The sequence below is a fragment of the Macaca thibetana genome, chromosome 14, assembly GCF_024542745.1.
Source record: "Macaca thibetana thibetana isolate TM-01 chromosome 14, ASM2454274v1, whole genome shotgun sequence".
Classification (NCBI taxonomy): Eukaryota; Metazoa; Chordata; class Mammalia; order Primates; family Cercopithecidae; genus Macaca; species Macaca thibetana.
In genome coordinates, this window is record NC_065591.1 from 70,601,414 (window position 1) to 70,622,717 (window position 21,304).

At 45.7% G+C, this 21,304-nt stretch overlaps 1 protein-coding gene across 1 annotated transcript in view; it reads right to left on the bottom strand.

The window, feature by feature from the left end:
- Nucleotides 1-21,304, bottom strand: part of TENM4 (teneurin transmembrane protein 4) — a 3,098,737-nt gene that overhangs the window by 247,984 nt on the left and 2,829,449 nt on the right. The window contains exon 12 of the mRNA XM_050757454.1: nucleotides 5,878-6,133. Within this exon, the coding sequence (XP_050613411.1) occupies nucleotides 5,878-6,133 (256 nt within the window). The remainder of the gene's footprint in view (nucleotides 1-5,877; nucleotides 6,134-21,304) is intronic.

The window sequence follows — 21,304 nt, forward strand, 5'->3', positions numbered from 1 at the left end:
CTTGTGAGTCCCACTAGCAAATCATCAAACCTGGGGGCGGGGGCCTGGGGATCCCCAACACCCACCTTATGGAATAGCTGTGAAGATTGAAGTTAACATGTGCCAAGAACTTAGAACAGCACCTGGCTGTTCCCAGTAAGGGCTCTCTCTACTGCTGCTTCCAAGCAGAGGGAATCATGCCCTCCTCTCTGCTCAGAGGACTCCCTCTGTCACAACATCAGTCATGGTACCTGTCCTCATTTATTTATGGGTCTGTCTCCCTCACAAGACTGCGAGCTTCTTAATAACAGTTGGCTGTGTCTTCTGCATGTATGTGACTGAATCACTGAATGACAAGGAAGACTTTATATCCCAATTCTCTGCAATGCTCTGGGGCTGATCTGGCCTGCCAGAAAGCACTGTGTGTGCCATTCTGGGAACCACACTAGGGCTGGTCTGGACACCACCAGGGGGCCCCATTCCTGAAGGTGGGCAGGGCTGTTCCCCAAATTCAGTGTGACCACAAAATGGGCCCCAGGCTTCCCTACCAGGCTTGAGATGAGATGAGTGAGCTGGAGCCAAGGTCTGGCAGCCTTCTGCTCTGACTTCCCCTCACCCGACAGGAGCCTGATGGGTTATTAATCAGACAGTCCCTGTGAAATCAATTAAGAGTCTGATGCTGCAGAGTGCAAAAGAAGTAGATCAGAGTTTGGGGGACCCTAAACATATGGCTCCCTCCAGAATGGATCACAGATGCACCTGTAGAAGCTTACCGCAACATCTTACCCCAGCTCAAAGGGAGCACAGGTAGGCCCAGGCTCCTCACTGGGGGAGTCAGTTAACCTTGGATACTGCCAGAAGTATGGTGGGTGCAGAGAAAGGAGCACATCTACCAAAGCCCTCTCTCTTCTTCATCCTTCTGCTAGCCTTTCTTTTCCTGCCAGCATGAAATCTATATCCCTCTTGGTCATTCTACCAGCCGTTATAGTATTTACTCAGCCATTAATTCTAGACTCTCGATACAGACTGAGTTTGACAATCAGGGAAGGGCCCATGACTATTTCTCTGGTATCAAGAGGCTCCCATTCTGGTGGGGCCTGGCAAAAGCTGTTTAGGACAACTATCTCAACCAGGCCCTGCTCTGTTGGGCTGCAAGGCCTCTGCTCAGACTGTGCCCTCTCAGGCCCTCCTTTCCTCCCTTCCTCTGCCTGGGAGACTGCTTGTTCTCGGTCATGCTGTACCAGGTCTACCAGGAAGCCTTCCTTTCTCCCCACTCAAGTCTCAGTTAAGTATATGTATTCATTCATTTATTTCACCTGTGTTAATAATTACTAAGCAGCTACCATGTTGTGGCAAGCCCTGTGTTGTGTGCTGGGGATTTCAGGGCAATTAAAAGTAGCATATTCCCTGTGCTTTTCTCTGTCACAGCACTTATTCTAAGAGTCTGTTATCTGAAATGTCTTACCTGGTAGACACATAGTAGACACTCAGTGAATATTTATTGAATAATAAAAAACTACATAATAAGTAGTTGAGCATTTTCTGTATGTTAAGACATTTTCAGACGTTATCTTAATATGTTTGTTACAATAGCCTTATGAGGTGGTGTGGTGGATTAAAGATGGCCACAAATTCTTAGACACTTCTTCCACTGAGAAGTGGGGTCGGTTTCTCCTCCTCTTGAAGCTGGCCAACTCATGACTGCTTTGACCAACAGAATATGGTGGAAGTGACACTATAGTACTTTCAGGCCAAGCCTTAAAAGCATCAATAGCTCCTGTCTCAGTGCCTCGGAGCCCTGAGCCACTGAGTATGAAGCACAATTACCCTGATAGGAAGCCTATGTGGAGAGGCCCTTAGAGGGAGAGGATGCTATAGTTTGGATGTTTGTCCCCCCAAAGCTCATGTTAAAATTTGATACCCAGTTGGGCACGGTAACTCACACCTGTAGAACCAGCACTTTGGGAGGCCAAGGCAGGAGGATTGCTTGTGCACAGGAGTTCAAGACCATCCTGATCTCTACAAAAAATAAACAAAATCAGCTGGGCATGGGAGTGGCACATGCCTATAGTCCCAGCTACTTGGGAGGCTGAGGTGGGAGGACTGCTTGAGCCTAGGAGGTTGAGGCTGCAGTGTGTCAGGATCATGCCACTGCAATCTGTCTCAAAAAAAGAAAAAAAAAAGAAAGAAAGAAAAGAAAGAAAGAAAGAAAGAAAGAAAGAAAGAAAGAAAAATTGATACCCAATGTTAGAGGTGGGGCCTAATGGGAGGTGTTTTGGTCATGAGGGTGGATCCCGCATGAATAAATTAAAGCCCTCCTTGGGAGGAGATCAAGTTCTCATTCTTACTAGTTCCCTCCACAGCTGGTTGTTTAAAAGAGCCTGGCACCTCCCCACCCCTCTCTCTGTTGCCATGTGATCTCTGCATACACTGGCTCCCCTTTGCTTTCTGCCATAAGTGGAAGCAGCCTGAGGCTCTCACCAGAAGCAGATGCTGGTGTCATGCTTCTTGTACAGTCTGCAGAACTGTGAGCCAAATAAATCCTTTTTCTTTATGAATTACCTACCCTCAGGTATTCCTTTATAGCAACACTAAATGGACAGAGACAGAAGGGTACTGCCAAGCCCGGATTTCCAGCCATCCCTCCACAAGGTGTCAATTACGTGAGTGAAGTCATCTTGGATCCTTCAAATGAGTCCAGTTGCCAGCTGAATACCACCAGTGGACCCCTGTCAATATGATGTGGAGTGGATGAATAGCCTAGCTGAGCCCTTCCTAAACTCTTGACTCACACTGTGAAGTATAATCAACTGGATGTTTCCAAAGCCACTAAATTTTGGAGTCATTTGTTTGTTGTGCAGCAACAGATAATCATAGCAGAAAGTGACCTTTATTTTCTCAATTTTAGAGATGAAATTGAAGGTCTTGGTCCATAGCTAGTGAGCACTAGAGTGAGGTTTCTGAGGATAGGGTATGTCTGACCCTAAAACCTGTGCTTCAAACTTACTATGGTGAATGGGCCATCACTTGTGCCCTCAGAACATCAGGCCAAACTTACTTCTTCGAAGTAGAGAAGAGGTAGAACCTACTATTTCCCCTCAACTCCTCTGGGGCAAGTAGGAGCTCAAGAAACGCTTTTTGAATGACATTTTTATTCACAGGGTGGATATGGAGAGAAGATGTATATGAAAAAATGGGAAATAGCTTTTATAGTGTGGTTTTTAAATGCTAGGCACTTTGCTGTGTGCTTCTTATACATCTCGTTTACTTCCTCCCAACCTCTTTGAGAGGCACGAATTCATAGATGAGGGAATCAAGGTTCAGGGATGTTAGGGAACTTGCCCAGCTAGTAAGGGTTAAAGCCAAGGCAGGTATGAAGGTCCCTCTGACTTTGAAGGCCATATTCTGTCCACCTTGCCAAGCTGGTCAGCTTGTGATTCTATCTGCCAGACTTGACGCTGATCCCTCCTAAACTGTGCCTTGTTAGTTTTGTGCCCTCAATCAGTTACAGTCAGCATTAAGATCTAGAATTCTGATTGTGTATTCACTGTATTAAGCACCTCTTCTGGCTTTAGGCCATCCTTGGATGCACAGAACTCTGGGGTCACAGAGGAAGACTTCCTCAAACATTTCAACCGGGGCTTCAAGAATAAGTAGGATTGGATAGACCACAAAGTGAGAAGGTGAGTGACTCTGGCAGAGCTGTACAAGACTCTGTGCAAAGGCATGAAAGGGCCTGGCACTGGGGGAAATATATGTACATGCACAGACATATACTGAATATTAAATATATATGATATAATAATATATATCATAAATGATGTTATATATGTGTATAGATGTATATAAAATGGTGTTATGTGAGTATATACCTACATGTTAACAATGGTTACTTTTGGTGACAAATATAAATGATTTTCCTTTCTTCTTATTTCAGTGTGTAGCTGTTTTGCAATGAACATTTCTTATTTGAGTAATAAAGTATAAATAAAAAGAAAAAGCTGCATGTGTTTTGAGCAATGGGTGTGGGAGGATAGAGCATCAGAAAGGCAGGTGAGCACAGAAAGACAGGAGACATGAGCTGGGACCACCTTTGCAACTCACACTAGCCATTAGGAAAACTGCCTTGCTGCTCATCCTCTATCTTCTTTTCCTTGAAAAACCTGGAAACTCAGAGTAGGAAGTTCTAACTTGATCCTAAGTGGGAAAGATGAACATCCAAGCAGAGGGAGTGGTGACTGTGGTCCATGCAGAGCATCAGAACCATTGATTAGTGGCTAGCTTCTTCCAGTCATGTTCGGTCTTTCAACGAGCACATTGGAAATAATGGAGATCTGATTAAGCTACCCTGGGCAGGCTGACACACAATTATCCTACTATGTTACTGATGAGCACAAAGGAGGCACGCAGGGAAAAATCACACACGATTTTAAAGGATGTCAACAGAAATAATATAAATTAAGAGACTGGAGATGGGAGCGGGGAAGCTGGTTGGGCTGTATCTCTAAGAATTTTGCTTTTGGAAAAACAATTCTAGAGGAGTAAAATGGTACAAACAATGTTCATTTTCTCTCACTGGCCTCTACAAGTTCGATGTGCCGTTACCATAGTTGTGTGCTAGGCAGTCACATGTCCACACTTTCCACATGCAGGTTAATTTTACTTCCTTAAATCTGGGATGAACTTTGCTCTTTTCACAGATAAAGAACAGGAGTTTGAGGAAATAAAATCTATGTTTCCCACTACTTTAGGAAATAGGGTAGAAGATAAAGTGGTTCCAGTTTTGCCAGCCTGGGATGCTTCATCTACAGTTTAGAGAAAGGGAGAGGCTATGCCCCCAAACTCAACAGTGCTTACCTCAGAGGGGTAGGATTATGGGTCAATCTTAATTTTTGTCTTTATAATTCTCTGCATTTTCTTGGTGAGCTTGTATGGCTTTTATAATCATAAACAAATTCCATTTTGGAAAAACAGTGTGTAAGCAGAGGGAAGGAGAACAGCTACAGGCAAGCAGACTGATGTCCCCGAGCTGACGAAATCACTGCCCAACAAAGCTGGAAGAAGGAATAGGGTGGAGGGCTCCCAGCCAGCAGAGACCGAGAGAAGGCAGCTGGGGTGTAGGTGAAGCAGCACTGGACAGGGAGTCAGGCAACCTGAGTTCAAGTCTTAGCTGTGCCTCAATCACTTGTGTGAAGTGAGCTAGTGATGGACCCTCTCTGATTCTCAGCTTTCAAATTCCCAAATGGGGATGATCATCCTAATAGCCACTTCACAGAGGTATGAGGATTACATAATGTCACACATAGGAAAGCCCTTGTAACCCAAAGTTGATGTATACATGCTAGGGGTTATTAGGGCTCTGGGTGTAAAGGTGGTAGCACAGCAGGGAAGGAGGAGAGGTGGGGAGACTGACGTAGCTGAGTGCCGACGCCAGGCCAGGCAAGTCTGATACTAGGCATTGGGTGGTAGAATCATGTAGGGAAAGGCAAAGATGAGGGCCCGAGTAAAATCAGACTGAGAACCTGCTGTAGGTCACACACCTGTGCAAGCCTTGTTCACAGGTTAGCTCTTCATCTCCTTTAACAGTTCTGCCCCGCAAACTTCATGGCCATTGTGTAGACAAGGGAAGAGAGGCAAGGGGTTGGTGCGGGGGGTATCTAGCAACTTGGCCAAGGTCACACCTTTGGTGAGCAGTAGGCTAGCACTGGACCTTGGGTCTCTTGGGTTCCAAAGACCATGCTGACAGTCAGAGAACTACATCCCTAAACCGTGCACCCAACCCCAGCTCCTCCGGCCAGCATTATCTGGGGACACTGAACGGCCCCGCCAGCCAAAGACCTTGGTCCAGGCCCCGGCTGCCCGCCCCTCCCAGCCTCGCCCGCCCTGCCGGTCGCGCACCTGGTCTCCAGGGGGATGTTGCTGTTGAGCAGCCAGTTGTCCTGGGCATGGGCAGGCTCCTGGGCACCGCTGGCGGGGGGCTCTCCGGAGAGCGAGTGATCCGTGGGGGCCGGGCTGGGGTTGCTCCTCGGCGTGAAGTTGCCCCGGTTCAGGGAGTTAATGGAGGCTGCGTGATGCTGGTTGGGGGTGTGGGTGTGCGAGAGCGGAGGCGGCGGTGTCCGGAGCCGCGCGTGGTTCTGCAGGCCGCCCGGGTGATCTAGGGCACAAACACGGCGGTCAGCAGCGGCGAGCTGGGTGCTGCCCCTTGGCTGGAAAAGCAGCCACGGAGGTCTGAGCAAGACCATAGAAGAGGCCGCCGGCAGATCATACATATGGATGCAGTCAATCAGTAATTACAAGACAGATGTTTATTGAGCACCTACTGTTCTAGGTGCTAGGGATACCTTAACCAACTAAACAGACAAAAATTCCCGTCCCCATTGAGCTTAAATTCTAGTAGGGGAGTAAAACAATAGACAACATACAAAAGACTAGTTACTCATCTCAGCAACTTCACATTGTTTCATGCTTTTAGGACGTGGTTTTTAAAGTGTAGCCAGTGACCAGCAGCTTCAACATCGTCTGGGAATTTGTTAGAGATGACAATTCCCAAGCCCTGCCCCAGACTGACTGAATCATGAACCCTGATGGGCCCCAGGAATCTGATTTTACAAACCCTCCAAGTGACTCTGATGTATGCTAAAATTCTAGAACCACTGATTATATATGATGGTACACAGTAAATGAAACAAAGTTTTTAAAAGTAAAATGTATAGTTTACTGAGATGGTGATAAATCTAAGAGCACATACAGCCAGGAAGGGCACTGTGGCCTGTGTATGTAGGGGCAGTGGGAAAATTTTAGATGGGGTGGCCATATAAGGAGAAAGATGACTTTTGAATAAGGTGAGCCATGCCAGGCCCGGTGGTTAAAAACCACTCAAAATTTACTGAGCACATTGAATGTGCCAGAGTCCCGTTCTGAGCCTTCCACAAGTGTAAATTCAGCTAATTCTCACAACCACCACAGAGTAGGGACTGCTTTTATCCCCAGTTTACAGATGAGAACATTGAGATACGTTATTTATTCCCTTTAATTATTGAGAACAACAGGTATCATCACCAATTTACAGATGAAAAATGTAGACTTGGAGCAGGTAAGTAAAGTGCCCAAGGGTTTGTGGCTAAGTGGGTGTTATTGGTAAAGAAAGAAAACGAATACAATTTCTGGTGATACCACAAATGCGGCAAGTTGTGGAGGTAAATCTTCACGATCCATCTAAGCTATACTCACAGAAAGCCTAGTCTTTCAAAGCGGATGATATTATGGGGGTGGTGAAAAGGCCAGGAAATTACATTCTAACCTAGATTCTACCACTTATTAACCACATGGGCATGGTCAAGTCATTTAACCTCTTAAGCCTCAGTTTTCTCATCTGTAAAATAGGGGAAATAGTTTATTTGGGGAATCACAGGGCTACTGTGAGATCAAATGAGGCAATCTGTAGGAAATAAATATTTCTGAAGTATTCTGCTCTTTGTTCCTCAAGAGAATTCTGTATTTTATAGAGGAGACTAAGAATCAGAAGGAACAGCAATATTCCAAAAGCTGTGCTCTTCTGGGGATAGGGAGAGGGCTTTTGGAAACCAGCAAGCATAGTCAGGTATGAGGCACCATTAGTGTTATGGATTTTTCAGTGTAAGATGCATCACTCTGCTTTTTGAATAAACCAACCTTTTATGCCAAAGAGGTATAAAGCAAATCTGGTGGGGAATTTGGGAAAGGGGAGTTAGGGTGGAAGGGAGAAAGAAACAGAAACCCGTTTAAGTGGATCACTTCCTTATTACAAGCTGCTACTTTCGGCATAAAGCCCAAACCTGGCTTAATATAAAACCCTCCGGAATCCGATCCATGGCTGTCTTCCAGCCTCTTCTCCCATCAGCTCCATCCTGCATCCTCCACTCCAGCCACATCTTTCCTCCGAGGCCAGGAGATGTGCTGAGGCCATCTGAATGGTCAAAACCTCAACTTCCACAAGGACGGTCCCCAGGAAGCTGACAGAATGTGGATAGTACCTCCTGAAGATATGCAGTGCTATAGTGCTGGACCAGAAGGAAACTATCAGGGATGTTCCTTGCTGGGAAGGGAGAGAACCTGGAGGCGAATACAACCTGTCCAGGCAGAGTGTCCCACTCAGAGAACAGGGAGTGTTGGACCAGGAAGAAGGTGAGAATGTGCAGGGTCATTTGTTCTGTGCAGCTGTCCTCAGGTAGCACTTTAATGGAGACAGAAAGAGCCTGGGACAGAAGCCAGCAGCAGAAGCAGCCTCCTGGGCTGACTGAATGTTCTTCCCAGGCTTGGCCTTTCAGGCTGCTGGCAGTAGTCCACCAGAGCAGTGGGAGGCAGCGGCTGAACACTACCATCCAATGGTTATCAAGAGGCCAGCAGAAAAGTGTTACCCAGTCCTTGCTCTTGCTCTGGCCCTAGGAGTCAACCTCATGGCATTTTACTTAATTGATATAGTTTCTGCTATGTATTGAAGCATCTACAATGTGTGCTTTCACATCCTTAACTTTTCTAATGCTCACAACAACCCTTAGGGGGCAGTATTTGTACTCCCATTTTACAGATGAGGACACAGGCTTACAAAACTAGTCAGTGGTTCTCATAAATACAAAGGCCAAATTCAGTCTACTAAACCATGGTGCCTTTGCATAAAACTTAGACACCTCCTGGACTGTCTGTCCATGGCTAAATGCAGGAAAAAGGTCCTCAGTGAAGACAGTAGCATCTGATGTCTGGGCCAGGCAAGCCTACAGACGTTTGCTTTGTGACTAATGGGACACCTGGCTTGATAAATGATCAGGGGAACTGTCAAAAGTCCTGCAATTATGAAATTTTAAGTAAGATCACTGGTTCAGGTCTAAAAACTAACTTCTAAAAGGAAATTCTCCTTAGGGGACAAGGAATGTTTTCTATGGGAACAAGGAATGCTCTGGGCCAAATCCTCTCTATTTTTTGAGCCCTCAGCTCAACTGCTTCCCCATCCCGAAAGACTTCCTTGATCTATCCTCCTTTTCCTCTTGAATGCTGACAGCAGGCAACCCACACCTCTCATTTTCATCTCCTCCCCAAGAGCAAGCATACTGATGTCCACATGTTGCCTCCTCCGGGAGGTGTGAAAGTCCCTATCTTCTCTTCTCTGTGCTGGATGATCACAGAGCCTAGAATTGAGCAGATGCTCAATTAAGTTTATTGAACGAATAGCCATGTGAATGGCCTAAGCTGTCAGTGCAAGCAAGTGAGGTTCATATTTGTGTGCAAAAAATCATAGTAGACCACTCTGGGCCTGCTAGACCATGGGTCTATGCAGGCCTTTACTTACTTGCCTGGAGCCAGAGTTGCAGAAGCTTTGGCTAGGCCCTTTATTTCCCTTCCCTCACCCTTTCGAGCTTGAGAACCTTAAGAAAGGGGACCTTGATGTTTCCCGGGTTCCCAAAGGAAAAGCTCTATATTTGGGAGCTCAGCAATGGAAACCTCACTCACAAACCCCAGAAAGAAATGTAAACTTCCCAAAGAGCAAATGTTTCTTCTGGTCTGAATGGACTCTTTTTTTTTTTTGCTCCTGTGGCCAGGAGCGAAGATGGAGGTGAGAGGCTACAGAGGAGCCTTCTTTTATCCCCCTACAAATATGCACCCTCATCTTTGGAGGGAATCTCAGAACCAGTTCACCCATTCAGAATTTATTGAATGCCTATTCTGTGCCAAGTCTTGTACACTAGGTATTGGGAATAAAACAGTGAACAAGATAAATATGGCCTAAGAGAGAACTCTCTTCTAGTTTCTATTTACTGGCTGGTTGACCTCCAACAACTCACTTCCCTTTGGTCCTTGGTCAGTTTGTCTGTGAAAAGGCAAACTTTCCTACTTCACCACTTTCTGGAGGATGAAGAGCCACGGGTTTGCTTGGGTGCCAAGTGTACCATCAACTCCTACTACGTCCTGAGGGAAAGACCCATGTGTCATTCCTTTCCATATCCCCAGTGTCTGCACAGAGCTGGGCCTGATGCATGGTAGGCCCTCAGTAAATCTTTACAGAATGTCGGGGAAAGAACAACTCAGGTAGTTGGGCCTTTTGCCTGCACAAGCAGTTGCTTCTCTCAAGCTACCTGAGAGTACACATTGGTACACCTGCAAAGCTGTGATGCAATTTCCAATTTACACCCTCTTCTCACAGGTGTAGCTACCAAGTATATCCGTGAATCAAGCCCAAATGTGAGTCATTTTACTGTTATTTGTGCACACCACTACCAGTAAAAGTCACTTGTGCACCTGAGTTTTGCAAGCCTGGTTTTCCAGGAAGTTTCTTTGCTTCCTACAAGCTCTTAAATATATTTGCAGTTACTAGTGTCCTCCAACACCTCAGGCGGTTTTCATTTTAGATGCACAAAAATCCTGAACACCAAAGCTTCCTGGCTGCACCTCCCTGAACCAAGATCATAGTGAGGCTCCTTTACAGTGCTGGGCAGAGCCGTATGTAAGAGAAAGAGACTGGGCTTTGGTGTCAGAGAGCCCTGAGTTCAAGTTTTGGCTCTGCCACTTAGAAGCTGTGTGACCTTCATCAAGTCACTTACTTTCTCTGGAGCTTTAGTTTTCTTATAACTAAATGGAAATAACGCCTACCTTATAGGACTGTTATGAGAATTAAAAGAGATAATGTATGTGAGTATTTAGCACCGTGGTTGGAATATAGTAATTCTGAAAAATGGTAACTATTAATTCCACAATTACAATAAAGTCATGTTGAATGAACACATCACAAAGCCCTGAATCATCACCATGGTGATCACTCTTCAGCATTTACAGCATGGGTTCCAAAGCAAAAAACCTCGAGAGAGAAAGAGCAGAACAATATCTAACAGAAGTATGATACTCTTTTATTACACTGAATCCCACTCTGGACAACCTGCTGGCTCCTAGGAGCTCTAGTCTCAGGAGGGTGCCTGTAGCTGAACATGTAGTTCAGAAACTGATGAGAATGGCTGTAGCCCTGACACTCAGAACAAAACCAGACACATGGGCTCACCATGTATTCAAAGATGAAAGCCCCTTTCTGCATTCGATTAGCATCTCAGAGCAAACCAGGCAGGGGCTGCTACCCACATCCATACCTCTCTGCCCTGGGTTCAAGGTGTGCCATAAGGAGAGGGCCCCAGTGTTAATCAGTCAGGAATATTAAACAGCCCCTTGTATGCAGGGACTTGATGGATTAAAAGATGAGGATAAGCCCCATCCTTGACAAGTAGCCAGTGTTTGGGAGGACAGCTAGCAAAGATACAAGAGCAGAGCTCAGGGACCTCACAGACCTAGACCTTAACTCTGTCTCCTACTGGCCACATTCACCTCTGAGCCTCTAGTCATTCATCTATAAAAGGTATATATAATAGTAATGGCAATAAAAGGAAGAGAAAGAACATGGACTACTGTAGGTTGAATAGAGATTCAGAAATAAAACAAATATGGTCCTTGACTTTGAGATGCTTATAGTCTAGTAAAGAAAATGGATATACAAACAGGTACATACTACACAAACTGGTGATGATAAAATTATACATCACTATCATCATCGCATACATTAGTTAACATTTACTGAGTATTTACTACTTGCCAGATACTTTCTAAATACTTTGATTATTTAAGCCTCATAACAGCTCTGTAAAGAAGGTACTGTTATTACTCCCAGTTTTGTAAATGAGGAAACTGACACATAAAGGCTAAGCAATTTGCCCAAGATTTCGAAACCTTTAATTTGTGGAGCCAGAATTTGAACTCAGGCAGTCTGCCTCCATAGACCCTACTGTTAAACAACTCTTCTTTGTGTGCATTCAGTGAGTGAATGCAGGAAAGGTGCTTACATCAAGGCCTGCCACATCCTGAGCACTTTCTAAGTGCTGACCACAGTAATCCTTACCAGCAAACGCCACAGCCCCAGGGAGAACCACGGGCATGGAGAGCAGCTGCCAGACTGACTGTCAGGGTCAGGAAAGGTTTCTGAGAAGGGACATGTGACCTATGTCTGAGGGGCATTCTAGGCAGCAGATAATAGCTGTGCAAGGGTTCAGAAGCAAGGCCAGCTGGGGACAGTTTTATAATTAGTGTGAAATGGCTGTGCGAGAACAGTGGCTGCGGGTGAGGTAGAGACGCTGGGGCAGGCCCAGGTGGTCACTGCCTGGAGGTGCCAGGCTAAAGACCTTGGCCTTTATTCAGAGGATTGGGGGTCACATTAGTATGTGAGGAAGATTTCTAGCGGCCATGTGGAGGATGAACCAGGCCGGGATAGGCTATAAGCACCCCCTAGACTGATGGCAGGGTGCCTCCCTGGTGGAAAGATTCCAGTGGAGTCCACCACTGTTCTTTTATGAGATCACATTCATGAGAAAAAGGCATGAACTTCCAGAGCTTTGGCTCAGGCAAGGAACTCAATCGTGTCAATAGCCCTGTGATCTAAGGCCAACTCTGGCTCCAAGAAAGGGTGCCAGGCTGAGTACCCACATCCAGCCCTGCAAATGGCAGACAGGTGCCCGAAGGTCTCCTTGCTACAGAGCTAATGATGACTCTAGCATGCAACTGCAGTCATTAATTGGGTCCTAAAGATTGTCAGATATGAAAGATGATGGTATTTAATTATCATAAAACAAAAACTCCAGCTGCCTGAGAATGCCAACAGAAAGAGTTATTTGGCTTCCATTAAAATGCCATCGACTACCACTGACATGGGATGGTGATGTAGCAATGCTGAGAGCTTAGCTAATGAACCCTGGCCTACACTACCAATTTACGAAGGCCAGAAAGCTCTTTATCACCACAGTTAGCAGTCAGAATCTGATAGCCTGACTTCCAGTCTCAGTTCTGCCTCCTTCAAGCTGTAGAATCTCGGGCGCTTTATTTAACCTGAGTTTCAGTTTCTTCACTTGTCAAATGTATATGAAAGCACCTTGCAAACTGTAAAGTCTTGTGCAAGAGTCAAAGAAAACTATCACTATTATTGTTACCTGAACCTAGAATGGATCAAAGCAATAAAGTCCACAATGTAACCACCAGTCTGAACATGAGGCTAGGGTTCACACTTTTTGTAGTGTTTTCTCTGCCTATTCACCCCTTCTCTGGACAAAATCCTTTTGGTTCATTCTCACTATGTCATGGTCAGTGCTCAAGGCTTCTAAACAGTATTTGGCCTGAAACCCCAGATGGACTCACACACAAGGAAGGGCCCACAGAGGACAGTAGACTGTGGGGCTTCCCTGGCTCCCCTTCCAGTATTCTGATGGGGAATAAAAAATAGCAGCTTGAGGTCACAATATGGCTATTTCTGCTTCCTCATTCGTTTAGTCAGGACAGAACTTTGGGCGAACACTCAGATTATTAAATTGCTTTGCATTTTAGAAACAGTGATGAAGGGACAATGTATGAAAAAGCTTCATTGTATGACACAGTGGTTTTTAAATAGGGGTGTCTGGAAATGAGGAAGGGTGTTTTCTAGTTGTCACAATCGCTGGGAAGCACAGGTGGCCTCTGGCAGGAGGGGGCCAGGGAAGCTAGCTGCATGCAATGACTGGGACCAGCGATCCTAGGGGATATGCACTCCAGTGGCAGTAGGATGGGTAAACAACTACTATAAAACTTTATTCTCCGTTTGCCTCCTCCAGCCCCATCCTCAGTTCCAGACCATTCTCTGCCTTTCTGTGTCCCAGGAGGCTGACTCCTAAGGATTGCAATACCTGGGCTCCCTTGCCCACTGGCTTCTGGATAGGTTTGGCTAATGGTGAGCATAGCAGGACACTGAAAGGTAGGAAGAGAGAGAGGCTGGAGTAACCTTCTTGCTATGGTTTGAATGTGTACCCCAAATTTCATGTGTTGGAAACATAATATCTAAATTCATATGTTGATGGCATTTGGAGGTGGGGCCTTTGGAAAGAGATTGTGGTGAGATAAAACCATCAGGGTGGAGCCCCAGTGGTGGGACTGGTGGCTTTATAAGAAGAAGAGAGACATGGTCAGGTGCACTCTTGCCCTCTCACCATGTGATGCCATCTGCCATGTTATGACATGCTAAGTAGGCCCTCACCAGATGTGGCACCCTGGACTTTGGATTTCCTAGATTCCAAATGTAAGAAGGAAATTTCTTTTCTTTAGAAATTACCCAGTCTGCTAGAGCAGACAATGAACAAGATACTTCTTTTCCCCCACCCCGTGGCAGCTTGCCTTCAGCTCTGAGTCTCAGGCAGTAGCCACATCCCTCCAGGCTACAACAACTTACAGATAGAGTGGTCTAGGGAAGCTTCTAGGAAGAGCAAGGACTCAAACTGAGCACTGAAGTAGAAGCAGGACAGAGGCAGACAAAAGGGGAGCAAGAGGGCATTCTAGGTAGGGGCCTGGCATGAGTGAACAAAGGCCCACAGGCTGAAAGATATAGACCCCTTGTGGCAGCAGGATGGTGAGAGACCTGGGCACATGGAATAGAGATTTGACAATGGATCACAAAGAGAAATGAGGTTGGAACCCACCTCCAAGAGCCTAGGGCCAGAGGCAGTTTCAAGGGTGTTCAGAGAGAGGGCTCACCCCAACTTCCAGTGAGACAGTCTTGCTCTGTCACCCAAGCTGCAGTGCAGTGGCATGATCTCGGCTCACTGCAACTTCCGCCTCCTGGGTTCAAGCAATTCTCCTGCCTCAGCCTCCCGAGTAGTTGGGATTACAGCTGCACACGATCATGCCTGGCTAATTTTTAAATTTCTAAAGTAGAGACTGGGTTTCACCATGTTGGCCAGGCTGGTCTTGAACTACTGACCTTGTGATCCAGCCCGCCTCGGCCTCCCAAAGTGCTGGGATTACAGGCGTGGTGAGCCACCGCACCCAGCCGACTTCCAATCTTTTAAAGCCAAGAGTAGTCAAAAGAGTGAACCAGAACTCCCAGGCTTCATTAAAATGTGCATGAAGTTCCTCAACCATCAGTGAATGTTCTCTAGGATAGAATTGGGGGAGAGTGCCCTACTGCTTTTAACTAGACAATTGACAGAAGAACAGAGTTTCGGCGTCTGCCAAAGACAGGTGTAATCACCATCGCTCTCTATTCCTAGGGTTATGGTAATTCATAGACAAATTAAGCCAAGAGCATCAAAACCTGTCTTTTCTAAGCATGGGGCACGCATAACTTGGCTGGGCCACCATTTGAATCCAAAAGTAGAACTATCTCACAACATACACTCCACCAGATTTCATTCTTTTGCTTATCCCAATCAGTGGCTAATTTGCTGTGTGACCTTGGGCAAAGCACTTAACCTATCTGAGCCCCACTTTCCCCCATTGACAAACAGAAGAGGAGGTGGTGGGAGTTCACTCCAATTTTAAATCTAAGACTGTATCATTCTGAGCCTGTATTTGTTAATGAACATCTGCTTGCAAAATATGTGCACAGCAAGTCGTGTATTATATTGTGTTGTGTGACTAGGCACCAAACAAGGCAAAACGATGGAATGAAAGAAAGGGAAACATGTGGTGGTTCTTCCCTCCCTCCTGCCCTCCTTCTCTTCCTTCTTCCCTCCCTCCCACCCGCCCTCCTTCCCTCCCTCCTTCCCTTCTTTCTTCTCTCCCTCCCGCCCTCCTTCCCTTCCTCCTTCCCTCCCTCCTTCATTTCCTTCTTCTCTCCCTCCTGCCCTCCTTCCCTTCCTCCTTCCCTCCCTCCTTCCCTTCCTTCTTCTCTCCCTCTTGCCCTCCTTCCCTTCCTCCTTCCCTCCCTCCTTCCCTTCCTTCTTCTCTCCCTCCCGCCCTCCTTCCCTTCCTCCTTCCCTCCCTCCCGCCCTCATTCCCTTCCTCCTTCCCTCCCTCCTTCCCTTCCTTCTTCTCTCCCTCCCTCCCTCCTTCCCTTCCTGCTTTTCTGCTTTCATTTCTTTTACAAACACCACTTTTTATATACCTTGTCCTTGATACTGGAGACATAGAGCTGGATTAGGCAAAGTTTCTGCCTGTAAAATCTGAACAGACTTTGTTGCGAAAGGCCAGCTGCAGCCGGAGGGGGTGGGATGTTTTCTGGATACATGCTTTCCCCAACTTAAAGCTGTGTCTACCTCAAGGCAGAATTTGTCCTGGGAAAGCTTTCTGGCTGTCAAATGAGTTTTCCTTCCTTCCATTGTCACCTTCTTACCCTTTTCAAAAATGATCTGATCCATAAACAGTTAGGTCAAGTTCCAAATCAACGAGGAACCATAGTTGATGGGTAAGGGGGTGTGTGTGTGTGTGTGTGTGTGTGTGTGTGTGTGTGTGTGTGTGTGTGTGTGTGTGTGTATCGGGGGTGGAATTCAGCTCAACAGGAGTGGGCAGTGTGATGGAGCGGATAAGCAGCTCATGGAAATGTAGGTAGGCTGCATTCACAGAGGAGAAGCACGAAGAACCAGGGACGGCCACGCTGTGCTGATTTGCTGGAGCAGGCCCAGATGAGGGATACCGGTTGGTGGGGTCAACTCAGTACAGCAGAGGCTGATCCTTCCCAAGGTCTCTGGAGCTAGTTAATGCTTTCCCTGGCTTCCTTGGATGGTGAAGGGTTTAGAAACTGTGTTCCTGTGGGAGCAGGGGGACGACTGATGCTATTAGCCTGGAGAGGAGAAGGGAAAGAGGACGAGGAAGGGCTTAAAGAAAGAGTATGTGTTTAGGAGTCCAGCTGAAAAATGCTAAATGCCTTATAATGTCCAAGTCTCATAGCTTATGCCCACACAATTCACGTGCTAGGAAATAACACACCCAATCACATGGTGTATTAGAGAGTCCTAGATAGAAGAACTATTCCCAGCCTTGCCTTTAACTCACCCTGTGACTTTGGGGAAGTCCCTTTCTTTCTCTGGGCCTCATTTTGTCTATCTGAAAAAGGAAGTTCCTTCATTTTATAATCTCCTGAGTCCCTTCCAGCCATTGATGGTCTAGTTCCTCTTGGCTTCCCTTGTTCCTCTCAGGGAATTTCTTGGAAAGAAGGAAATAGCGAGAATACTACTGCTGCGTCAAACAGCCAAAGGGGTGGGAGAAGGAGTAAATCTACTCCTTGGGGCTTCAGAAAGATGAATGAGAACCAAGACCAGGAAGTTACCTAGAGCAGACAGCAGTTCAGCTTAAGAAAACCCTTCCTCCTGCCAAGCTCTCCAGTATCGAATGGGCTGCCTCTTACGGTAGTGAGCTCCTTGTCAATGAAGCAGGGCTGATATAACGAGCCTCAACCTCCTGCCTGAATGTCAAGCCTCTACTGCTCTAACTAAATGTATACACAGTTAAACTTAATGCCTCCTTGTCCCTGCAGCCCCAATTCTATACTCCCTCTCCTAATGCTCCTGATCTCAACATCACCAGCTGCTGCCAGAACCTCCCACCCAATCAATCAACCAGACCTCCGGGAATTGCCACTGTGTCTGCCTTCTTTTTCAGGTTCAACAACTTAACAATGTAACCAATTCCTCTAGCTGTCATTTTCCACATATCTGCTAGCTCTTCACCACCCCTGCTGCCACTACATTAGCTCAGGTCCTCACTGGTGGACAGTCAGGCCAGGGGCATAGCCAACATTGGTGCCCCAGCCTGCCGGCTCACCCCCTTCGATTCAGTGGCCATCCATCAGCTGGAGTGAACTCCCTAAAAGGAAACTGGGTTATGTTACTTCCCTGATTGAAAGCATTTTTGTGGCTTCCCACTGCCTACAGGACAAGACCCCTCACCATCTGGCATGAGTCCACTGCTCCAGGGTAGCACCCCATAGCTCCCCACCTCCCTCTTTAAAAAGGTGCCAAGGTTAACAGGTTAATTAGACACCACTCATGAAACTGCTCACTGCTTGTCTCATGGCCATGGCTGTGCACATATTGTTTGTTTTCTGCATGGGAGGCTTCTCACACCTTTGCCTGGTTAACTCAGATTAGAAGTTACCTCCTCCAGGAAGCCTTCTCTGATCATTCTCACACCCAGTTTGGACTCTCTAGCCTCCATGGCTCACTCTGAGTTATCACCATTTGTTTACTGGTCTGTCTCTTCCACCATACTGTACGCTACAAGGGCAGATGTTGTATCCTAATATATCATAGGCTGTGTGAGGCTAGAAGAGGATGATTACCCTCTCTGGGGTACCAGGTAGGTTTCCATCTGTGGACTCTTTTACCTGGGAACTGTCACTGATTCTCGAGGGGCCTGGGGTGATTTGGGCACTCTGTGCATCCTCGTCCTTCCCTTTAAACTTGACCTTTCTCCAAACTGCACATTTAAGACAGCTGATAATTGAGATGGGCATAAACTCTTTATATTTTTATCAACAGTTGGAGATGCCATGAAAAGAAAATCAAGACAATGAATCTCAAGGTTCCTGCAGGGAATGGCCTACTTTGTTGAACGTGATGGCCAGCAGCAAAGGTCAGGGCAGTTTGTCAGGTCATTTTCCAAATTCTAACCCCAATTCCATGGGCCCTGCAGAAGGCTAAATATCAGCACACGGAAGAGGTGAATTCTCATCCATCATGTTCATACTTTTCCCTCTACTTTGTAGCCATCAGTAATTTTGAAGAAACGACTTTCTCTTGGAAAAGACACTGAGATTCCTCAAATGAAAGGGACAAGTTGGCTAAAAGGTCGCTAGAACCCACAGAGCAGTATTGCATGGTGGGTGAGCACCATGGCTGTCTCAAGCTGCCTCCAGATCAAATCTCACCTGCCTTGCACACACGCTGGTCATATTACAGACCTTTTCTGGACCCCAGTTTCATGCCACGAACCTCATTCAAACAGCACAGTGGCCAGGAAGTTGAGCGCTGAATCAAATGGAACCAAGTTTGAAACCAGGGTTTACCACTTACTAGCTTTGTGGTTTTGAGTGCGTTTTTAACCTCTGAAAGCCTTGATTTCTTCATCTGTAAAATGGGGATAATAGCATAATCTACTTCTTAGCACTGTTGTAGGGATTTAGTGAGACGGTGCATATGGAGTCCTTAGCACAGTGACTAGCCAATAGAAAGGATCAATTTAGGCTACTAATTCACTCTCATAGCTCCTTGGAATTACATCTAATTAATTTTTCCTTATGCTATAGGGTCTCCAAGGGCAGAGATCTTATTTGTTTTTCCACTTAGTGGTTGGTGGCTATAAATGTTTGTTGAATGAAGCTAAATTAAGCCTTTGTCCGTGTACAGTCTTTAGGTCTGGACACTGGGAGGTTGTCAGAGAGGAAAAAAATAAATATTTATTTTTAAATTTATTTCCTTTATTTTAAAAATTCCCCCATGCAGAACTAGAGAATGAATATTGACACATGACAATGATCGGGCTTTTACAAAGGTTTCCTTGGTTCATTTTCAGAGGAATAGTATAGAGTAGGTCTTAATTTCTCCATTTTGCAAATGAGAAAACTGAGCCTCAGAAATCTGCTCACATCTTTGTTTATGAAATTTTTCAATTTTTTTCAATGATGAGGTATTTCAAGCCCTAGCATTGAGGTCAACTCTGTTAAATGTGACATCTTGATTTAAAAAGCAAACAACACACAAAACAAGAAACCTGCCCATGGTCACACTGCTGGGAAATGATAAAAGCTAAGATCCAGATACAAGCTTCTGATTGCTCTACTTTTGATGCCTCCTAGAGGCAGAAGAAGAAAAAATTAATTCTGACGTACCTTGGCTATATGCACTGAGCAATTTATTAAATGCAAAAACCCCTCATGTATTTTTGTTATCGTTGAACAACGACCATATCAACAGTTATATGAATGATGTTTTGGGGACCACAAAAAGTGTTGCTGTTTGATAACACACCAGAAGGACAATCCTAAGAGATGGGTGTTATTATCCTCCTTTCACAAGGAAGAAAATGGAGACTTTGCAAGGCTACGTAGCTTGCCCAGGTGGCAGAGTCCACAAACAGAGACTCGAAGTGCAGAGTGCTTCCCAGCCTTTAGAGAAGCTGCATGCAAACCCCTCTACCTTCACCGAAGAGCGGCCATCCAACTGCAGCAAGTCATAAGGCAGCATGGTGGCCCCTACTCATGTGACCTTTATCTTCTTCCTCAGGCTCTAAAAGGCCTCACTTGGGGGAAAAGGCGGAAAGCATCTACCTAAGTGTACAAATCAGAGAGATGCTTTTCGTCATTTATGACTGACCACATGTGGGTTTTTCTAATTTTTTTATTTTTTATTTTATTTTTTTATATAAGCTCAGGAGATCTTGGGCAGGTATTCCATCCATCAACGTCCATAAGCCAAGTCATACTAGAAACAGATAAAAGAAATTTTGTCCTCCTGAAGTCCTCTGCAAAGTGCCTGGCTCAATCCCTAGGTAAGAGAAATGTAATAATAATACCAATGATGGTCTTAAAGTATTGAAGACTTGCTGGGCTGCTAGTTAGTCTGCAAAGCATCTTTAGGCCACTGTCTTTCCATTTCATCTTCCCAAGAGTCCTCGGAGGTAGGTTTAAGAGGAACATAATACAATATGTTAGGAGGGTGGCCTGGGTTTGAATCCTGGCTCTACTATTTCCTAGCTGTGGCCTTGCACAAGTTACTTAGCTTTTCTTGTGCCCATTTTCCTGGCTTGAGATACAGAGATATTAGTCACAGGGTTACCATGAGGATTCATGTAAAGTGCTAAGAACACATATGACACAGAGCAAGTACTCACTAAATGTTAGCTATTGTTATCTCTATTTTCCAGAAGAGAAAACTGAGGCTCAGGGAGAGAATGTGTTCATGCTTCATAGCAACTAAGTGCCAAATCTGAAATCCGAGTCTGTCTGGCTTCAACTCCCAGGCTCTTAACGGTGATGGTATACTTTCTACCCTTCACCGACCTGTACATTTCACCTGGCATGCAGTAAGTGTTCTGCAAATAGTATTAGTATTAAGAATGTCCTCCTAAGTGCTACGGTTCTCGTCAATGTCCTCCTACTCGTTCTCTTACCACAGCATCATGTGCTGTTTATAGAGCAGTCCCCTCGCAAACCCCAGAGTCAGGGCACAAACGACGCTAACTTTATTTCAATGCAAAAGGTGTATATTCTGTGGGTGCCACCTGGGCTCATTACCCAAGTTAATTCTTTTCTCTCAGCTGTGGAATATTTTACTTTTCCAATTTCAGAATCTACTTATGTTAAAAAAAAAAAAAGAGAGAGAGAGAGAGCAAGAGAAATCCAATCAGCCACCTCAGGTTTGTGAAACAAATAATGCAGCTGGCATAGAACCTTAATCAAACAATTATATTCATAACCACAGCGATCACTGTTCTGCCTAATTTATACAGCCCAGGGCATCCTGAAGAAAATGTCTCTTGACAATGTAAGATGCAATGCAGAGGTGCACTGACACCACTGAAGGGGTGT